Source organism: Dipodomys merriami, unplaced genomic scaffold (genome assembly GCF_024711535.1).
Source record: "Dipodomys merriami isolate MVZ:Mamm:240054 unplaced genomic scaffold, mDipMer1.0.p SCAF_556, whole genome shotgun sequence".
Lineage (NCBI taxonomy): Eukaryota > Metazoa > Chordata > Mammalia > Rodentia > Heteromyidae > Dipodomys > Dipodomys merriami.
The window spans coordinates 136,957-158,720 of record NW_027206131.1 but is presented as its reverse complement, the minus strand read 5'-3'; the positions used below and the strand labels follow the sequence as shown (position 1 = coordinate 158,720).

At 49.4% G+C, this 21,764-nt stretch overlaps 2 protein-coding genes across 4 annotated transcripts in view; both read right to left on the bottom strand.

The window, feature by feature from the left end:
* Positions 1-6,918: 6,918 nt before the first annotated feature.
* Positions 6,919-21,764, bottom strand: part of LOC138811996 (ral guanine nucleotide dissociation stimulator-like) — a 60,690-nt gene continuing 45,844 nt past the window's right edge. The window contains exons 2-14 of the mRNA XM_069999951.1: positions 14,260-14,456; positions 13,617-13,676; positions 12,707-12,900; positions 11,096-12,453; positions 10,773-10,991; positions 10,403-10,506; positions 9,914-9,974; positions 9,214-9,282; positions 8,702-8,785; positions 8,210-8,242; positions 7,798-7,919; positions 7,510-7,605; positions 6,919-7,207 (exon numbers count right to left, since the gene is read on the bottom strand). Coding sequence (XP_069856052.1) covers positions 6,982-7,207; positions 7,510-7,605; positions 7,798-7,919; positions 8,210-8,242; positions 8,702-8,785; positions 9,214-9,282; positions 9,914-9,974; positions 10,403-10,506; positions 10,773-10,991; positions 11,096-12,453; positions 12,707-12,872 — 2,538 coding nt within the window. The 5' untranslated portion in view covers positions 12,873-12,900; positions 13,617-13,676; positions 14,260-14,456 and the 3' untranslated portion in view covers positions 6,919-6,981. The remainder of the gene's footprint in view (positions 7,208-7,509; positions 7,606-7,797; positions 7,920-8,209; positions 8,243-8,701; positions 8,786-9,213; positions 9,283-9,913; positions 9,975-10,402; positions 10,507-10,772; positions 10,992-11,095; positions 12,454-12,706; positions 12,901-13,616; positions 13,677-14,259; positions 14,457-21,764) is intronic.
* Positions 18,103-21,764, bottom strand: part of LOC138811998 (uncharacterized) — a 49,547-nt gene continuing 45,885 nt past the window's right edge. For 2 of the 3 annotated variants that reach the window (XM_069999955.1, XM_069999953.1), the window contains exons 4-5: positions 18,679-18,836; positions 18,103-18,201 (exon numbers count right to left, since the gene is read on the bottom strand). In XM_069999955.1, the coding sequence (XP_069856056.1) occupies positions 18,103-18,201; positions 18,679-18,836 (257 nt within the window). Of the gene's footprint in view, positions 18,202-18,678; positions 18,837-21,045; positions 21,123-21,764 lie in introns of those variants that run through there. The other variant, XM_069999954.1, reaches the window with a different exon arrangement.

Genomic DNA, 21,764 nt, shown 5'->3' with positions numbered 1-21,764 from the left:
TCAGATCTCAGTAGCTAAGATGATAGGCATGAGATACCAGCACCCAGAAAAATCAAGATTTTAAGGGGAGAGGTTTGCAAATATTTGAGTCTCCTGGGCAGCATATTCTCAGCTTGCAACAGGCAGGTGGGAGGGCTCTTGTCACTACCTCGCTCTCACTGTGCATAAGAGGGTTCCTGTACTAGTGCCCATATTCCACCTGGACTATTAGCTCACGTTTCACCAGGTAGCCTCTGGGGACAGGTGAGTTCACAGGGTGTGTTAATTGGTTCATCATTGTCATTCCATGAGGCTCCAGTTGGCACAGGAGGTGACATCTTTCTTCTCTCTCCTCTGGTCTTTTTTTTTTTTGTCGGTCGTGGGGCTTGCACTCTGGGCCTGGGCGCTGTCCCTCAGCTCTTCAGCTCAAGGCGAGCGCTCTACCACTTGAGCTACAGCGCCACTTCTGGTTTTCTGGTGGTTTATTGGAGATAGGAGTCTCACGGTCTCTCCTGCCCAGGCTGGCTTTGAACCGCGATCCTCAGATCTCAGCCTCCTGAGTAGCTAGGATTACAGGCGTGAGCCACCAGCGCCCAGCTCTCCTCTGGTGTTTATATTGATTCAAGGCCCCTGTGGATAACCTCAGACCATCACCCCTACCTCCTCCAGTGTACATGGTCACCCTTAGCCCTTTCTCAACCGAGCTTTCAACTGCCATTGCCCATGAAGTTGTTAAATAGTCCTGGCTAAGCAGAGGGCTGAGATGAAGGGAGGAAGGTCAGGAGGTGGAAGCCTCAAAGTCCAATGAATACCAGGGGAAGGAGGAAGTAGACTCAGGAAGGTGCCAGCAGAGGTGAGGCCAGGACCAGGAAATTGGCTTCTCTGACCACCTGTCTGTCTTAAGGATCCCTGGGGACTGTGACTCTCCAGGATCTCCCAATCCCTTCTTCTCTCAGTGAATAGAAATAGACAGAGATGGCTCAACACCAGCACAAGTCAGACTGGGGAAAACATATACCGGGGGAGCGTCTGGCCAAAGCTGGAGCTGTGTCACTCCCCTGTTAGGACGTGTGTAATGGTCCATGAGAATGCTGGTTTTGCCTGGTGGAGATTGGTAGGAAAGTATCTGATCCTGGGACATAGGTAATATGCAAAATGGGTCACAGCTTAGAGTTAGGGAGGAGACCAGCCTGGCCCTCACCTCTTAAAGTGCCAGTAAATTTTGGTCTGGTGCCAGCTGCATGGGAGGTGGAGAGAGGGTAGGGCAGGAGTGGTTGGAAGTCAAGGCACTGGTCTGTGATCTATTGATAAGGACACCTGGGCCACTCACCAGATTATATACCCTGTGTGATGACCATAGGAGAGGCAGAACACAGAGAAGGCCAGTCCATCTGACCATTGTGGACAGTGCTGCTCCTGATGGTTCCCAGGATCCAGAATAACATAAAAGTTGGGAGCATCTGGTCAGTGGGTACTGCAGAAAGCCTGAAGGCATTGCCAGAGGTGTACAACCCAGGATCCTTCCTTGAGGCCAGCACAGGGCCTCTAACCCCATTGCCCACAGTACCACCCAACACTAGGAAAACCTCTTCTTTTGCTCATCTGACTGATCATAAATACTCTTTGTCTGCACTGTGCTTGGCTTTTGTTTCCTGGTGTTACAGGACGAAGGACTGTACTTCTAGAAGTCATTCCCAGGCTGGGCATGTAGCCTGGTGGTAGAGCACTTCCCTAGCAGGAGTGAGGTCCAGAGTTCAACCCTCAGCACTGCAAAAACAACAACAAACTCTCCTTTTCAAAGCTCCCCTGGCAGGGTCTTAATGGCTGGCATTTTCAAAGAAGTGTTTTACAAATGCCAGGGGGAATCAAAGTTAGATGAAGATAAGCAAGCAGTGGTTGCTGGGGAAATTTTCCTCTAGATCCAACCACTATCATTTCTCTGGTTTTCAGAATTTACTGAAAATAGCCAGCATATTATGATTAATAACTATGAAAAATCCAGCTAATCAAAAAGGACTTTTTGGTGTCAAGATCGTGGTGAGATACAAAGGGTGAAGTGGGTTGTGGGACTATTAACTGAGATCCAGGAAAAAGGCTACAGCCTACAGACTTGGAATGAGTAGTCTTGTCTTTTCTCTTCCCTTTTCTTCTTTTTTTTAAAGTAAGTTTTTATTGTGAAAATACTGTACAGAGGGGTTACAGTCACATGAGCAAGGTAGTAAGTACATTTCTTTTCAAGGATTGTTGCCTCTCCTTTGTTTTTTTCCATCTCTTCCTTCCCACCTCCACAACTACACTCCCCTCTACCGCCCCACCCCTGCCTAAATTGTAAAGTTTGTTTTTCAACAGTGTCTTCTACATATCATTGTTGCAATGGGTCAACCTGTATCCCTATTAAAACTTTTTGTTTTTTCCCTTCCCCTCCTCAAATTATACCAATATCAAATACAGTGAAAATAGGCGGAGGAACATACAAAACAACAACAAAAAATCACATGGTGCCTTATGAATATGTTAGAAACAATAGCAAGAAAAAACGACTTGTGTCCCTATCTTGGAGTTCATTTCGCTTGACATCATCTTATCTGGTCATATGTACATAGCTTTTTGACCTTTTCTGATTGTTCCAGACATATACTCATTATTGCAAATAAGAGAAACCATAGGACCTTTGTTTCTTTGCGCCTGGCTTACTTCAATTAATATAATTTTTTCCAAGTCTTTCCATTTTCTAACAAATGGGGCAATGTCATTCTTTCTGATGGAAGTATAGAATTCAATTTTGTGTATATACCACATTTTCTTCATTCATTCATCTACTGAGAGGTATCTGGGTTAGTTCCATATCTTAGCTATGGTAAATAATGCTGTAATAAACATAGTTGTGCTGGTAGCTTTAGTGTGGTCTTGTTTGTGATCATTTGGGTAAATGCCTAAAAGTGGGATTGCTGGGTCATAAGGGGGCTCTATGTGCAGTCTTTTGTGGAACCTCCATACTGCTTTCCAACATGGTTGAACAATATCAACTCATTTTCTTGTTTCTAACAGGGACTGCCTCACTCAGCTTTCCAATCCAAACCTAGCAACCATGAAGGAAAATGTTCTCTACCACTTCAGCCTCAGCACCAGCACACACAACTTCCCAGCTAGGTTTGGCGATGTCAAGGTAAAAGCCCAGGCTTTCATTCTAGCAATTTGCTTTACACTAATCTTCTCTGTGATACTGCCAGGTCTGCTCACAGATAGTAGAGAGGTGACAGGTACATGCCATTATGAGTTTATCATATTTTTACAAATGTCAAGTATATGAACTAGCAATACAGGAAATTACTTGAATAAGCTGCATTGACCCCGAATGATCTTTTACAACTTTAGTATATAATGGATACAGATATACAGATAGGAAACTTCCTGAATCAGGCCAAGAGACTTATACTGAAAGTCTGTTTACTGAATACCACTGAAGTTCCTGGTGAGAAGTCTTGGCTCTAAAGACCTGTGCTGGCAGCAGTGTGCTGAGGGCATCCTTGTTCTCTGGTTGTAGTTTGTGTTGCTGGAAGCCCCTCTTAGATGAACTCCTTCATCAGGTATGTGGCCACACAGCTGGGCCTTGACCTGGGTACATGGGATTACATGAATGTGTTCAATTTCCATTTCATATCCTAATTTGATTAATTTGTATGTCAGATGGATGGCTTCATGTGTTCATCGATTCTCCAGTGATGGCTTACTATTTAGCAAGATTACATTAGATGCTATGCTTGAACAGGATGAGATTTCATGTCACTAACTTTCCTTCAGATCAGTCCCATTTAGTTTGGAATCTTCCAATGAAATAGGAGACGGTGCTACTCAAATTTAGTTTGAGCCTGGAGCCAGTGGCTCACACCTGTAACACTAGCATCTCAGGAGGCTGAGTTCTGGGGATCTTGGTTTCCAGCCAGCCTGAGCAGGATGAGGTGAGACTTGCCGCCAGTTAGCCACCAAGGAAGCTGGAACTTGAGCAGCATTTCACGTGGTAGAGCACTAGCCTTGAGCCTAAAAGCTAAGGCCTAAAAGCACATAGGCCCTGAGTTCAAGCCTCAGGACCAGCATACACACACAAAAAAAACCCTGAAACAAACAAAATGTTTCACTAGATGCTTGAGTTTCTGTTACGTTAATCTGGTTCATTGTGCATGCATCTTATAATGATTTACTCATAATGTGAGAACAAGGATACTGTGTGGAGCTGAGATCCTCAGGGCTTCAGGATGCTATGTGCCAGGATGCATGGCCACAGTGTGAATGAGAAAGAGTTTGCAGTAAGACCCTCAGCCTTTGCAACACTGGCCTCCTGGGCCTGAAAACTATGCCATCTCCTGCCAAAACACTTCAGCTCATGGCAAGCTGTGTGAGCTGGCACAGGCACAACTTTCTCCTTAGCAAGATGGAATACCAATGTCCACCTCACCAGACTGTAGGGAAGACTTTAGGGAAGGTATAAAGGACTTGGTAGAGATCATGGCCCACAGTAGCTTCTCAACAGATACCTAGATGAAGATACAGCCATGTTAGCATCCTGGCCTGGTTGTGGTCTCCTTAATCAGAAGGCTTTGCTACATGTTTTCCCCTTTTATTTGCCAATATCTCCTGGATCTTTAATTTCTACAGATAAGACTATGAAGGGAATGCTACTTCTTATCTCCCACAGCAAACAATTCAAACCAAAAGCCGGTGGCTTTATATGCTATGTATTTTCACATACTTTTGCAAGAGGAAAAGGGTCTTAAGTCAAATCAAGTCCTCTCATGAGCAAACTAATACGTGGAGTTGAGGAACTCTTTTCTCCTACACCTAGACTCTCAATCAAAAATGAAGTATGACCTGAATATCTGTAACTCAAGAATGGTTCATTGGTAGGTAAGGGTCTAGATGGCACTGTCTTAATAAACATAATTGCAGTGGTGAGTGTAATAGTGTCAGGACAAAGCCATTATTTTCAGAATCAAAGACTGGTCAGAATTTGTCTTTCTTGTGATTTGATTGCTTTCCCCTTTAAACACTAGGAGGTCATTTTATCTCTTGTGGACAATTTGCATACATCGACACTCATAACAAGACAGGACTTAATCACATGAGTTTCTTTCCTACCAGTATCTTTTTGGGAAGAAATGACAGAGGCAGGATGTGTTCCTTGATCAGGCAAGAGGAGGGACTAATGTTGTAAAGTAAAACCACTTGGAAGATCCAGAGAAGCCACCTTTTGAGAGGCTAAATTGGGAGTCTTCATTAAAAAGTTGGCATCTGCAGGCAGACTCCTGTCGCAAAGACTTGCAGTCCTGTGAAGACACTTCACACTATTAGAAAACTGAGTCGGGAGACCAGAGAAGAAATAAAGAGCAGAAAAACCATACCAACAACCCATATGAACCACAATGGAGGCCATGTTGATCAGAGGAGAGTCAGGATATGGACACAGCACATGAGGCCTGGCTTAAAGGCTTCTGAGCTGTCTGCCCTAAAATAGTGTCACGTCAGGGGACAGGGCACAGGAAAGTTCAGAGCACGGTCCAGTAACACATCATCCAAGTCCCCACCCCTGCCTCTCCCAATTCAGGCATGCCCAGCACCTGGGGGGGGGGTGGGAATTCCTCTTCCTTCACCTGGAAGTCAAGATGGCCCCAGTTAAACCCAGTATGCTATCCACTATGTGGCCATGATGGCACTGGTTAGACCCAGCATCCCTACTTCACTAAGATGTCAGAGATTGAGAGAATTGCAGTTTTGACTCCAGCCTGGGGAATCAATTCTGGGGCTCTTGTTTTCACACAGTTTTAAACACAAATGGGGTCAGGTGGAGGTGGACTGACCCGCTGGGCAAACTCAGTGATGCTGAACACTATCTTTAAAAGCTGGAGTTTACTGGATGGACAGACTGGTGCTAACTCAACTTGGGAGTGAGCAGCCCCAAACTCAGGTAGCTCCATGTTTATAAAGGCTAAACATGCATTCTGTTAGAGTAGGTGCAAGCAAGCTGGTGTAGAGAAGTGAACCTTAGCAGTTATTTTGCAAGTGCATAAACCACAAACATTTCTGTAACAATTAAAACCACAAATACCTGGGTAACAATCTCGTGACCTCTACAGGACATGTTCTATGAAGGATTCTAGGTGCACAGCCCCTAAGTTCCTTGCTGGTCATGTTTGTCTGCTTGGCCTGCTGGGCATTTTGTCCACTGAAACTTGGGGATAGTGAAGGAAAAATAAAGGTGAAATGCTCTTGCCATGGCTGCTATCTTCAACTGTCTAATGGAACAAAGATGACAAGTCTTCTTCCAGTAACCTGAATAAGTGCCCAGGAGGGCAACTATAGAAGAATTATTTGATCTCAGTGAAATGATGGGTGAAGAGGATTTATATTACCTAGGGCTCTGGCATTTGACTGATTATGTTCCGTGATGTCAGGTCATTTCCATGTTTCCCTGTGTTTCCCTTCATCAGTGTACTTAGGGATTTAGGCAGGTACTTGCTTTGGAAGAACTGTGATTTTGGTGTGACTGTCTTTAGCTCTTTTTGCAGCTCAGTGTCTCCCTCCCTAGAGCACTGCCCTGGGTCTGGTGGCCTCTCTTTGATTTTCCCCCAGGGTCCTGCAGTTGTGCATCGTGACTCCAGTCCCTCCCAGCAGATTGAGGGTGGATTCCCATATAGATCAAGGCTGTTGCACAGGAGACGTTTCAACACTCAGATTTCAAGGCTTGTGGAATGGTCCGTGAGAACACTTCCAAACCTAGCCCCGAGCGGGACCTGTTCTTCCTCATTCTGCAAAAAATGACCTCCAAGCCTGAAAAGATTTCATCTTCAAGTAGGATATGTGGAAGTCTCTGCCATTAACTAAGGCAAAGAAAGAAAAGCACCCACAAAAACCATGTTATTGCTGAGAAATTATATAAACAGACTATTAGTGTTTCAATTTAATCTTTTACTGGAAATCAGGCAAAATTGTGGCTGATGAAAGGGCAGCCTAGGATAGAGCCCCATGCCCAGCTCTCTTGGTGGGCTGGGGGCTCAGGAACGGCAAGATTCCCTCATATTCTGTCATCTTTGCCATGTTGCAGTGTGAAGAAGGCTTGGGTGAGCAGCTCAAGTGCACGCTGGGTACATGGCTGCCCCTTCCACCGCTGAGCTGTTCATTTGTCTCCCACTGGGAGCTGCCATTGTCACTGAGCTTTCTTGTTGAAGCCTGGCAACTGAATGGAGAGATTGCCTTAATTCCAGGGCTTCCCTGAGCCCACAGGGCTGTCCCACACCCACTGCCCTCTGGGCTTGAGGCAGCCTTCATTAATGTTCATTTGCAAGTAGCCATGTGCCCAATCCTCTGAGGACCACCGTGGGACCCCAATGAAGGAAGTGAGGTGGGCAGAGGTCAGGCCACACCACCCAGACAAAGGCTTGTGTGGCAGTTGGTGGGAGGGCAGCCCCAGCTCATCAGGCTGCCTGTCCCACCACCCAGACCCTGGGGAGTCCCTGGCCCCTGGGCCAATGTACTTACTTTCCTGAGCGCTTCCGCAGGGGAGGGCTCCTCTTGTTGTTCCTGCTCAGGACAAGTACCCGGCGGGGAGGCTCCAGCTCCCTGGATAGCTTGGAGCTAAGACAAGAAGTAGCTGGTTGGACAGCAGGCTCCACCCTGGGGGTTCCCTCCCAGGGGCCCTGGGGACTCAGGAGCTCATACACCCTTCCTTCAACAGGTCTGGTGGGAGGCTGACTCAGGCAACAGGCTCTCATGGACTGGTGCTGGGGATTCCCATGTTTGTTGCCCCCACTGCCTACCCCAGCTCACCTTTCCAATTGATTCAGGTGGTTCATATTATTAAACCAAGATACGAACTTCATGTCAGGAACTACCTCGAGCTCCTTACATGAGCCCTGTAGTTCCTTGACCAGGGCCATCACCTTGAATTCCTGGTTGAGAGAAAGGACACAGTGGTGATGGACCTGGACCAGGGCAAGGTAGGCCAGGCAGCTGACTTCAGGTCTTCACTTGGCTTCACTCTTGTCTCTCCCCAACACACTCGCCTTTCTCTACTGAGATCCAGTGCCCAACCCCAGCAAGCTGTCCTAGATCCCCAGCTCAAGGCCCCATCTCCTGACCTCTGGAGGACAAGTAATGTGACCATCCACATCAGAGGGAAGGAAGGACCTAAGGGACCCGCACAGCTGGCTGCCTGCAGAGGAAGGTGTCATTTTCTCACCTCTCGTCGTCTTTTTATGTTCAGCCAAGAGCCCTGCAGAGCAAAGAATATGTGCTAAGAAAATGCTGTTTCCACTTGGCGCCCTACCAAGTCCTTCCAGCAGAGGGCAGGCTGGGTGCACAGCTGGACTAGGATTGCTCTCAGTCTAGGGCAGGGATGCCAGGGGCCTGAGGACAGGTTGCTCACTGCTCAATTCTCTGTGGACATGGCAGAGACTGAGGCTTCAGGGACAAGGCCATGCTATTCCCACATGCTATGTCAGCTTGAGCACCTGCTGTCACACTGCCACCCTCACTGACCTCCCTCTGAGACATGGCCAAATGTCATCAGCAGCACTGAGGTCTGAGGGCATAGGGCATCATAAGTAGGATTGCTGTGGTGCTTGGCACTCTGGGGCTGGGGAGGACGTGGGCTCTTGCTGGAGGCCAAGGGGCAGGGAGAGGCTCTTTGTCCCCAATCTGCTTTCCCAGGGCTGGGGCCCTGTTCACTCACATCCTTGGAATCTTGGTCTTTGTGCAGTGAGGCCAGGTGAGTGAGGATGGTGCCCAGGTAAGGGACTGTGCCCTCGGGATACTCCTGTGGCATTGGGTGCAGAAAGATCAGAAGGGTCCTGTTAAGCTCCTCGCAAGAACCCGACTTACCCCAGTCCCATGGAGCCATCTATCTAGCAGAACTTGGGGCAAGACAGGCTCATTCCTCAATGATCCACCCTCTACCCCATACCAAAGACACAGCCCTGCATGGGGAAATCCATCTGGCCTGGTCCCCTCCAGGGCTGACACTTGACACCCATGCAAGGTCTGTGGCCCTGCCCTTCACCTGCTCCTGTGCTCTTGCATTCCTTACTGTGGTGGCTGCAATGCATTCCTGCAACATGCCATCTGAGCAGAGGCAGGGTGTAATGGGGCAATAAGGGAGTGGGCCAACTGGTCGGTTGTGTTGGGGGAAGCCCCTCAACTCCTCCTTCTAGGAAGCCCCTGGTCTCAGGCTCGCACACTACTCACCAGTTGCTGAGGCTTCCTGAGGCCTCTCTTGAGTTTCTTCCAGAGGGTCCTGTGTTTGGGCTCTTGCCTCTGGCAGCATTGAGCATGGGAGTAAAAAGCTTTCATTCTCTAACCATTTAATCCTCCAGAGTCCCTTCTTTCCATGGGGTGTGACAGCTTTGGCTTGGGCCTTTAGATCTCAGGCTCCTTGTGACCATCAGCACTGTAGCCCTGGGCAGGCTAGAGAGCCTGGCAGGGCCTGTCTCCAGGGTGGATGTGGACATTTGCGTGCCCTAAAAGATGTTTCTGTGGCTGCCTGGTCTGGAGGAACCCGCTGACCCACGTGACTGGCAAGGCTTCCCTCCTGGGATGGGAAGGCCACCCAGAAACCAAGCCAGGGCCTGGCTTGGCGGTGCCAGGCAGGCAGGTTGTAGAGAGGCAGCCTCATCACAGGCCACACTCAGGAGGAAGCTGGACAGGAAAGTGGACATCCCCAATCCTATCACTTCCTCCAACCTCCTCAGGCACCCAGCTTGCCTCCTCTTCCACTCACTCCATTGGGTCCCCAGGGGCTTCCTGTTCCCATACAATCTATCCTAGCCCCAAGCCCATGATGGATGCTTCTAGACAAGCTATGTTGGATACTCTCCTAGAATTCCATCAGAAAGCAAATCCTCGCCCGCCCTCCCTGGACCAAAAGTTATTCCGGGGCTCATACCACCTTGTACACCTGCTCGTGGCAATACATCTTCTTCAGCTCCTGGAACGTCTTCCGACTCTCCCTGGAGGAAGGACAGAGACAAGGTGACAGATGGGAGAGGGCGAGAGAGGGGAGGAGTGTGAATGCATTGCCCATTTTGGGGCAGGACTTCATCCTAATGGGAACAGAGCTGTGCAAGGAGATCCACTGTGATCCTAAGGTCACATGGTTTGGAGCCAAGTCTTGAGGGGAAACCTCCAGTTTCACCCCAATTTCCAGTGTGGTTTTGTTTGGAAGAGCACTGCACAGACGGGTGTGGGCATGTTGTGTCCGAAGGAAAAAGTATGGCACAAAAGGAATCCCAACCACACAGGCAAATCCTAAGCAAGGTCATAGGTGTCTGAGTTGGGCAGAGCCGCAGTCCCTGCCATGGGGAATTGCCACTGGGCTCCCAGATGAGGGACGCTAGGCTGAGGAAGCAAGGGTTGCCCAGGAGAAAGGTGCACCCACCTGCCAATCAATCTCCACGTCTTCTTCAGGCCTTGGAGCTGGCTGCTCTGCAGAGCACACATGATGGGAACGAGGGTGCAGCTGTTCCTCAGAAGGTGGCACTCCTAGGAGTGAAGAATGGGTGAGGAGAGCTGTGGAGGAAACTCCTGGGCTCCTGCTTGGCCTGGGGCTGGGCCTTTGTTACTAGGCTGAACTGGGACAGCTTGGGGGAGGGGAATGACAGTGGAAGCAGGGCAGGAATGCACACAGCCCAAGTGAGGGCAGAGTAGGAGGAGGGCTGTAAGGCTAGGCAGAGGCTGTGAGGGAGCAGGCAGCCCCCTGGTGGGAGTGGGAAAGGGAAGAAGAGCCCCCGGGCCCCTCCTGCTCTTACCAGAGCCACCTCTATCCAGTGCTGCACCACTTGGGCTCTCTCTGCTGCCTCCATGCTGTGGTCCCCGAGGCACGTGGTGATCACACAACTGGAGACCTGCTCACAGTGCTCCAGTATGGGAAGCAGAGTGGGTGCCAGGCGCTCCAGACACTCCTTTTGGTCAGCATGGACATACACATAAGTCAAAAGGTGGTAAGGGAGGAGTTTTTTGAACAGTTTCTGAAAAGATGAAATGAATGGTCAGCATGACTCTGCCCTGAGGCAGGTGTGGCAGTAGAGGTGCAAAGGAAAGCCCACACGCCCAGCCCTGCCAAGCTACTTACGATGGCCATGATGGAGAACTGATCTGCCTTCTCTTCGGGCAGCCAATCTAGCACTCGACCTGTCTCCTCATCACTGTCTAATTCCATCATGTCTAATTCCATCCGGGATGGCCCCCTGGAGGAAATCTGCACATCCTCCATCTCCACACACTCCCAGGGAGCTGGGTCTGTTTCCGCAGGCCTGTCTGCCGCACTAGCTGGTGGGCGAGCAGGCTCTTCCTCAGCAGCACAGGGCAGAACACCATCGGCGTCTTCAGCCACTGGCGGCTCAAAATAAGTAACTGGATGAATGTCCCCTCCTAAGCCTGTGTCAGCTTCCAGCTGCACAGATGGGACGGGTGCTACATCCCGGCTGGGCGGCAGAGGCTCCTGTACGGGTGGCTCTGGCTGCTCAGCACCAGACTCAAGGCAGTCAGCCTCTCCAGCAAGGGGGCAAGACTGCACTTGCTTCCCAGATGGACCAAGAGACTCCCCTTGCTCCCCAGATGGACCGAGAGACTCCACTTGCTCCCCAGATGGACCGAGAGACTCCACTTGCTCCCCAGATGGACCGAGAGACTCCACTTGCTCCCCAGATGGACCCAGAGACTCCACTTGCTCCCCAGATGGACCGAGAGACTCCACTTGCTCCCCAGATGGACCCAGAGACTCCACTTGCTCCCCAGATGGACCCAGAGACTCCACTTGCTCCCCAGATGAACCGAGAGACTCCACTTGCTCCCCAGATGGACCCAGAGACTCCACTTGCTCCCCAGATGGACCGAGAACAGACTCCAGGCTTTCATCTCCTGGAGCCTCTAGCTCTGGCCCTGAGCTGCTCACTACAATAGGTTTGGAGGGCTCTGGTTGAACTGCAGATGCGTCTCCTTCTTGGGCGGGTTGCAGAATTGGGTCACACTGGCCTTCAGGCAGCTGGGCTTCTGGAGTGGGCACTGGCATACCCTCATCACTGGCATGTATTGGTGCATCAATGGCTGGCTCTAGAGCCATTGCTACCACTGGGCTAAGTGCCCCTGGCACTGAGGGATCAGCCATTCTTCCTTCATTTGATAGAACAAGACTTGAGTATTGCAGGTCAAGATCCAGACTTGGTGCTGGAGATGGTGCAAGGCTGTGGGCCATTGGCTGACCTGCAGGTGGATTGATCTCTTCGGTCACAGTTGATCGAGGTGAGTCAGAACATCCGTCTGCATGGGGTTCTTGTTGGCGCTCCACTGCACCTCCTGGAGCTGAGGGGGCCTCTGAGGCTACAGCTAGCTCCAGCTCTGACTGACATGGTAGTACTGCTTCTACGCAGGGTATTGGAGCCAGTGGTTGGACAGTGATTTTCTCATAAAGCCTGGCAGTTGGTGGAACAGCTGCAAGAAAAGATCCCCTACAGCACTGCCTTCCCCTCAGTCATTCCTACGGCCACGAGACCCCTGCCTGCTGAGAAGCCCTAGTCCCTGGACTCCACCCCAGGAAGCCCTGCCAGGACAGGTTTCATGCTACGGCATCCAGGTTCCCTGGCTGTCCTGTTGATGGCCCCATGGTAGCATGGGAGCTGCCTTCAGGTGGACAAAGCTTGGAATCCCACACCTGTTCTCTCCTTTGCCAGCCCATGCTACTCACCCTCCAGCTCTGGCTTCTTGAGAAGCATATGCTCCAGCTGGCTGAGCAGAAGGCGGGCCTGCTGCTCCTCAACAGAGCCAGGCATATTGAGGTGCAGATATGTTACCAGGTGTTGCAGGCAGGACGTGTCCGGTGCTCCAGTGAAGTCTTCTGGGTACTCCCTCATCCAGGAGCCCAGGATGAAGGAGAAGGCTCTAGGTGCAGAGGGAGAAGCAGCAGAGTCAGAGGCTGGGCCTACCCTCCTTTCAGACCCCCTCAAACACAGGTGTATGAATTGGGCTCCTGGGCCTGCTCATGCCCATAGCCCATAACGAGCCTGGTCACCTGGCTGCACTACACACATTGTCTACACGAGGGATGCGACTAGACCTACATCACAGATGAAACCACCCCACCCACACCCACCGCCTGGTGTCCCTGGGCATGCTCCCCAAACTGTCATCTCTGGGGTGCTTTGTCCTGTTGCTTGTTATCTCCAGAACCCAGAATCTCCTCACTTGGGCAGCCTCTAGTGGCCTCTAGTGGCCTCCTGTTCACATAGAGCCAGGTGTCAACAGTCTTGTCCTGACTCTCAACCCAAACAGCACATCCTGGCCCTTGAGCACTCACTGAGGCCCCTGGAATCTCAGGGCATTGTCCATGATGGCGCAGTGTGGCCCTCCCCATTCTGTGTGGTCCTGAGGATTCCCAGGGCAGGCAAATGGGACTGGGTTGGTCACATGCCAGAGGCTTCTCCCACCCTCCATAGGCACAGAACAAGCACACACAATCCCTGCAGGGACACATTTCTACCTGGACTTGAGCCTTCCCCTCAGGAATCTCAATTTCCCTTTGCCCAGGCCTCCCAAAGCCAGCTCTTTGCAACCACCCCTAAGACACATGCCCTCCCTCCTCCCCCAGGCACACTCACCGCTGCAGGTGCTCCTGCGCGCCTGCCTTCTCCTCCTCATAGTCCTCAAAATGACTGTATCTAGGGGACACCATGAGAATGTCAAACATACTGTGTCTGCACATGATGTCTACAGTCCCAATGGTCTCTCTGAGCACAGGATGGAGCTCAGGATGACAAGGATTTCCCTGTTCTTTCACTGAGTGGTGTCAAGCGTCTGGAAATGCATCCCCACACAAGATGATGAGCCCATTAGCTTCCTCCCCCACACACACCTCAATGGGCATGGGGTTTCTCAGTGTTTCCCCTGGGCTTCCTAGTGAGGTTCAGCTAGGTCAAGATGCCCAGATGGAACATCCACCACCACTGTCAATTTGGAAAATGCTTTTCTTGAGGTCTTATTCATAGGAGGCCTCGATGTAGAGAGGGGGTCTTCATGAGAGAGGGGCTTCTCCCAGCTGCGCCCACATCCCTGCGCTCCCTAGTGTGTAAGGTCATGATGTGGACAGGCCTGTTCAGGACCCATCCCACCACTCCAGCCTCAGGCAGTGAGGATGTTGCTCCTAGCATGCCAGTAGTCAAGATCCAAGCAGATCCTCACTGGTGCAGCACATGCCAAGGCCTAGCCAATGGACCCATCCCTAGGATCAGAGGTGGCACTTACCTGTTGAACAGAAGGTTCAACACGTGATGGGCAGTCGTGAAAGTGCGGTATGTCCCCAGAAATACTGGGATAAACACAGCATCTCCGAATAGCAGGGCAGGCACTAAGTGGTCTACTAGCTTCTCCACTTTACCTCCCTGCAGGTATCCTGCTTTGCAGGGATCAGGAAGGGTGGGGGCTAAAACCCACTCTAATTCCTGTGAAGAAATGAGACACAGTTAAACATAGAAACAGCAGCACACTGGGAAAAGGCTCAGGGCCATACCATGAAAATAACCTGGGGACAGACACACACACACACACACACACACACACACACACACACACACACACACACACACACACACACACACACACACACACTTTCACCCCACTCAAGAATGTAAACACATAGCGTCTGAGGCTGCCAGAAGGTAGTAGGTTAGGGGACTCGCCCTCCCTCCACACCCTCCTTCTTCCTTGATTCACCCGTGGGATACATGGTGTATTTCTTCTCAGGCGACTGGGACAAGGGATGACCCAGCGTCTTCGAACAATATCGAACTCGCTTTGTGGCGCTGTTCTGTGGAATAGCGGGCAACAGCAGGAGAACATCCTGCTGTCCCTCCGCTGTCCATACAGCTCAGCTGGTTCAGCTGGTAACCAGCACCAACTCCTGCTGGCCCTTTGTGACGTCATTTCTGGAGATAACATCATCAATGAAGGGAAGTCCCCTCTTCTGAACTCAGCCTCAGACCACACCTCTGCAAATGTCCCCTGGGTGCTAGCTGGGCCCCATGGCAGGGCAGGAGCCAAACGAGACACACTCCACATACACAACCAACTGTCCTCTGTCTAGTTAATGTCATGGTTATGAGGACACACTTAATGAGTTCCCACCAGATCCCTCCTACCAGTTTAAATGTCTCCTCATGTACAAGTGCCTGTGCTTGCCTGCCTCCGCCAGTCACCCATTCATTCCTAGTGCTTCCACCCAGCACCTGCTTGAGCATATCCTACGCTGAATAAGACCCAGTATCTATCCAATGCTTGGGAACCCTACAGCTCGTGTCAGTCATTTTCACTGCACTCTACATTGTAGAGATTCAGTCCCTGCACATGGTGTCTAGACAGAGAATAAACTGCAAACCACTTGTCCTTGCCTAGGCCTCTCTTTCCTGTAGTAGGAGCCTCCAGGAGGAGGATACCAAGTTCAAGGAGGATACCTAGGCAAGAGATTCTATCTCAAATCCATGCAAGCCAACAATGAACGACAAAGAAAAAGGAAAGGCAACATCTGAGCTCTATGTGGGGGTGAGAATTTCACAAGTGCACACACAGATGAGGTCTTCTCTATTTGGAAGCCTACCCAGGAGAGACTCCTTTGTTCAACACACCTATTGAGAGAGGTACACACATGACCTCACATGGACACATAGACACAGATTCATCCACACAGACACAGTGGCACACGTCTGTTCATTCATATGGGTCCTCACATGCGCATATTGGAGCTCTGCCTGCCACAAGGTCTGTGTGCGAATGAGAGGGTGGGTGAGAGATGGGAAGCTGAAAAGAATGGGGAGTTTGTTCAGTGTCCTGTAGCCTCAGCTCTCTACTCTTCTGGAGAGTCAGAGAGCGTGGCGGCCTGGGATCCAAGAGAATTTGAGGCCAAACTCTGGGCTCATTTGGTGGGCTGATGGAGTGACCAGTGTGGGCATGGAGAGCCTGTGATTTCTGCACCATGTTCACTGAGGTAGAGGTGGAAAGGGCACAAAGGGATCGGGCTACCAGAGTGGATTGGGCGCCACTCAGCTCCTAGGGCTGAGAATTTTCGGCTGCCACTGGGCATGGGAAGAGGAGTTAGAGAGCAGCCTGGACGTGGAGTTTGTTGATGTGGAGAAATGTGGAGATGGGAGTCCTTTACTTTTCAAGCAACAGGGGAAGTGGACAGGCGACTCCACCACGGGGATCCCGGCAGGGGAGGGAGAACCTTGGCATCCTTTGCCTCTAGATTCCTAGGTGTGCCCTACTCTGTCTGCTCCTTCCCTAGGTCCACCATCTCCCTTGCTCAAGATGTCACAGTCAGGGCTGAGAAGGTGGCTCAGTGGTACAGTGCTTGCCTTGCATGCCTGAGTCCCTGGGTTCGAATCCTCAGGACCACATAAGCAGAAAAAGCCAGAAGTGGCGCTATGGCTCAATTTGTAGAGCACTAGCCTTTAGTTGAAGAGCTGAGGTACAGCACAGAGGCCAAGTTCAGGCCCCATGACTGAAAACAAAAATGTCACAGTCAGTGCCCAAGACTCTGATGATGGCAACTTATGCTCACTGGCATGGTTCGTGCATGCAGGGCCAAGGAGGTCTATGCATTCAGCCTGACTGGGAGCCATGGTGGGGGCTTTTTCATGGGAAACAGAGGCCGGGGTTTCCTGCTCTAAAGCCACCCAACAGAAGCCCTTGAGGCAACCCTCCAATGTGGTTTCCACCTCCATCACCAGGACCATGTTACTGGTCCTGCCGACCATGGCGCTGATCCTGCCATCTATCCTGACGACACAGTCCCTGACTCCTCCTGCCTGCTCTGAGGAAGTGACCACTGTGTGAGGGCTGCAGGGAGAATCCAGGCCTAGGACATTGATTTGATATATCTGTGCTTATTATTTTATACCATTATAGACTTAACCATTTTTAATTTCCAAAGGCTAATATACCAGTGACAATTGTCCACCTCTTAGGATGGTGGGGAAGAACTAATGGAACCAGAAGTATGGCACAATCAATTCAGCTCCACCATGGTATGGACTTTCTTTGTACACAACTCCAAATCTCACTCCCACGATTGGTAGCGGCATACTCATCCTCTTTCTCCAACATGTTTAATGGTAAGAATGGAAGCAAACAGCCGAGAACATCCAACTGTGATGTGGTGCTGGTGGTACCCACCGCTTCTTCTCCTACTGCTCCAAGCAGCAGCACCTCTGCACCACCTCTGCCAGCACCAGGCAGTGCAGGATGAGCTTCCTTTCTGCAGCCAGTTCCTTCTAAAGACCTGGCCCCAGAGCTTCTGCACAGATTTGACTCTTTCTGGAACCTGTTCTTGCTGACACCTCCATTTGGTACATTCTCCAGGGATCCAGATTTGAAATGGAACCTTCAACGTCTGTTGCTTTGAAGACAGGCCCTTTCTCCTCAAGCCAGGTTAGCAGATTGTAAAAAGACAGGAGAAGCCTCACTTTAGACAGCGCATGGTGGGGAGCAGGTGGGAGGCTTGCCCACCTTCTGCAGACATGGCCTCACTGTGCACTCAGCTTCCTTGCAGCTGTGGCTCAATGTGGCAGCTCAGTGACAGCCAGATGTCCCTCACGCCACAGGCCATCGGCATTCTTAGTGCTCTTCTCATCACATTCTCATGACTCTCTCAACCTAAACATGCCAGAAAATACCAACAATTGGGCCCAAAGCAGACAGGGTCCTCTGGTTCCCTTCTGTTTCCCACTGAAGCTCCCATCAGAGCTCCTGAAAACCTACAAAGTATGTAAAATGCCACTTCTCCAAATTGTGACCCCTTTCTCTGGGTTGTTTCTCTTCCGATAGCAGGGAAGAGCTACGATGTCTGCCTGTGCAACAGTGAGGACATTTTCCTGGGTAAATTCTGTCCCAAAGGAAGGGTCTGGTTCATTCATAACCTGAGTATGTATGGCAACTGATGCTACCCAGTCCACTGGAGCCAGGCCTGGGCTCACTGAGGGGGTTCCTCTTTGACATCACTCATGAATATTTACAAATGCAACTACTCACCAACCAGGGCACTGGCAATTCATTCTTCTCTTTGCAGGAAGCCACATCCACACCTGTGTCAGCATGTCAGCACATGCTTTGTAGGCATGGCCAAGGTGGCGATTTTGGAGCAAGTCCTGAAGAACCAGACAGGACCCGTGCCTCCTTCCCCAGCATCCTGAGGACCTGAATACAGGTGTTTTTGTCACTACTTCTAAATTGGATATCTGCATGAGTTGGTCTTGAACAAACTGAATACATACTTTGACAAAATTTAAACACAGCCAATAAATTAGTAAGGACTATGGTATGTGAGGACTGTGAGAAGATGCAGACAGTACCACGTGTGGTCTATACTTGTTTCTGTGTGCTTCCCGCATGGCTGGGGAGAATGCACACAGTGTGAGGACCGCAGAAAGGCAACTGGAGTGAGGACTGAAAATCCCTGGATCAGTTACTAGTTGAACAGGAAATGTTGCCTTGGTCCTTTGCTTGTGGACTTAGCTGGGGAGGTGCTGGGAACTTAGCAGTTGGGACCTAGTGCAATAGATCACTGGTTAAGTGTCTGTCCTGCCCCTTCCTGTACTGTGCAGCCTGCTTTGGCTGCATGACAGAAGCAGCCTCTGCCATTGCTCACTGCTGATGAGATGATGTCTGACTTACCACAAGCCTCTCACAACCAAGCCTGGACTGAAGAGGCCGGAAGCAAGCCAAAACACTCCTTTCCTCCTTGAAACAGTTTCTCTCAGTCACTTGTTGTAGACAAGGAAAGTCTAACAGCATCCTTGCGAAGTTTCTTGACTTCTGTGCCTCAGTTGCCCCTTCAAGGAGTCAGTATACAGACTGAGTCAGAAAACACTTGTAAAAGGCCAGACTGTTCCCTAGCAGGGTAATATATAAGGATTCCACTTCTGAGCATTTACCCAAATGATCACAAACAAAACCATACTAAGGCTACCAGCACAAATATGTTTATCGCAGCATTATTCACCATAGCTGAGATATGGAACCAACCCAGATGTCCCTCAGTAGATGAATTGATCAAGAAAATGTGATATATATATAAATATATATATATATATGTGTGTGTGTATATATACATATACACATATTTAAAATGGAATTCTATGCTTCCATCAGAAAGAATGACACTAACCATTAGTTAGGAAATGGAAAGACTTGGAAAAATAATATTCACTGAAGCAAGCCAGACCCAAAGAAATACAGGCCCCATCGTTTCCCTCATATGCAATACTTAATATACATCTAGCATTATTTTGTCAGATGAGCAGAAAAGCTCAACAGCTATATACATATGACCATAGAAGATGATGCTAGGTGAAATGAACCCCAAGAGGTCTTTCTTTATTGTAGTTTTTAATGCACTATGTGATTATTTGGTTTCCTTTGTATGTTCTTCCCCCTATGGTATATCCCCTGTTTGTCACTCTACTTGATTTTGGCACCCTGAATCTATTTTTTTTTCACCTGTACCCTGAATCTCCTATATACATTTGTATAATTTGGGGAGGGGAAGGGAAATAACAAAACGCTGAAACCAGGACACAGGATGACCCATTGGAACAATGATACTCATAGGACAGTATATTGGAAATTAAATTTACAACTTTCCTTCTGGGGAGGACTGAGGAAGGTGGGGATGGCAAGGGATAGTGAGAGAAGAAGGGCAGGGGTAACAATGCGCGACAAGAAATGTACTCATTGCCATACTCATATAACTGTAACCCCTCTGTACAGCATCTTTATAATAAAATAAATAAAATAAAATATAAAAAAGAATTGAAAAGGCCAGGCCATGCTACTCATGAGACATTGCCTCCTACTGCATTTGTATAGCAGGGATTGGAGGGATGACCCCTGCTTTTCCAGGCAATTCGTGTGTGTGTGTGTGTGTGTGTGTGTGTGTGTGTGTGTGTGTGTGTGTGTGTGTCATGGGGCTTGAACTCTGGGAGTGGGCACTATCCTCAGCAATTCAGCTCAAGGCGAGCACTCTACCACTTGAGTCACATGCCAATTCCGGTTTTCTGAGAGTCAAGGGGTGTCCTGCCCAGGATTGGCTTTGAACCTTGATCCTCAGATCTCAGCCTCCTGGGTAGCTAGGATTACAGGTGTTAGCCACCGATGCCCGACTTTTTCTAGGCATTTTATGGGCTACTATCATAATCAGCCTGTGTCCTCATTCACTCAACTATACTATCTGAAACTAACTTAAGGAATTCTGTCCCAAGACAACAGTTATCAGTAGCTCTTAAGGTGTGATGATAAGGTCCAGACAGATGCCATGTTTGAGCTCAAATATCTCATTCTAGCAGAATGGGATAAGCTGGAGGAAGAGAGAAAATAACTGGAGACATGCGAAACCATTCCTCCAAGGCACCATCAGAAGCCAGGAGTGTAGTCATTGGCTATGACAGCTAAAAGACATTAGATGTAAATAAACTTTAGGTAATATAAACAGTCTGATCTATCTCAGAATGTTTATCATGTCTTCAGATATGAGGCAGTGAAGAATGGCAACATGTTTCTCACACCTCCATTTCTTCATCAGTAAAGCTACGTGAAGGGAGCTGGGAGCAGGGGTGCAGGCCTAGAGTCCCAGTTACTGGGAAGGCCGAAGTTATGAGGATCACTTGAGTCAACTACATCAGGATCAATCTCTAAATTGAGTATGCAAATAAAGAAGTATACAGTAAAGATTCTAGTACTTGACCTCCGCAACATGCTTCAATTCTATAAGCAACTATTCACTTACTGGACAATGGAGCCAACACAAGTGGGACTACTTTCTAGTCTTTGCAAGCTGTCAGCTCTGCTGCACCTGGACAACTGGCTGTGGCCCTTGGGGTTTTCTCTGTTGTCACCCTTGTATACAATGGACACAGCCTGAAGTCTCCTTCTCATAGGTTTCTCATGACTTACATCTGTCCTTGGTCTCTAGGTGCACAGTCATTTACATATACTGTTCCTCTTCTTGCTCTGCCAAAGTAGCAGACACCAGGAAATGCTTACCCAAGGATACCAGCCAGGTCAGGCGAGAGATGCCACTGAATGCAGGAAAGCCAAACTGCTCTTCGTCCATTGGCCAGCTGTGGGCAATCACAAATGCTGTGAGGACTAGGAAGTAGAGAATGCCTGACAAAGAGCAGGACCCAGGTGCATGGGAGAGCGCATGGACACAGGGACCTTGCCTTACAAGGCAGCCAAATGTAGCCTCAAATAAGAAAGCCTCTTGTAGGTTTGAACTTCAATTTTGCTAGTAAAATGAGACATGCTCCTGGCAATAGCACACAATTCAGCTAAACAGTATGATGAAAAGATCTAGGCTTTAAATATAGGAAGTTTACATGTACTTAGGAAGACAGCTACCCTCCACCCCTCCACCCCAAAAAAACGCTTCTACAATAAATGATTTAAAGTCACCCACCATCCAGGCACAGTAGAGCAAACCATAATACAAGCTACTTGGGACATGGACACTGGAGGAGTGTGGTTCAAGACCAGCAGTCTGAACAAAAGTTACTGAGATTCTATATCAAAGTCTATATCAAAGTATAAGGGCCTGTGGTCCCAGTACTCACAGGCAGGACTAGGAAGGTCACTGACTGCATCTGGCACCAGGTAAATGTTCAGGACCCTCTGACAAACAAACTAAAGCCAAAGGTGCTGAGGCATAGCTTATGTGTAGCAGGTAGAGAGTCCTGAGTTATTTGCCACTGCCGCCAATAATG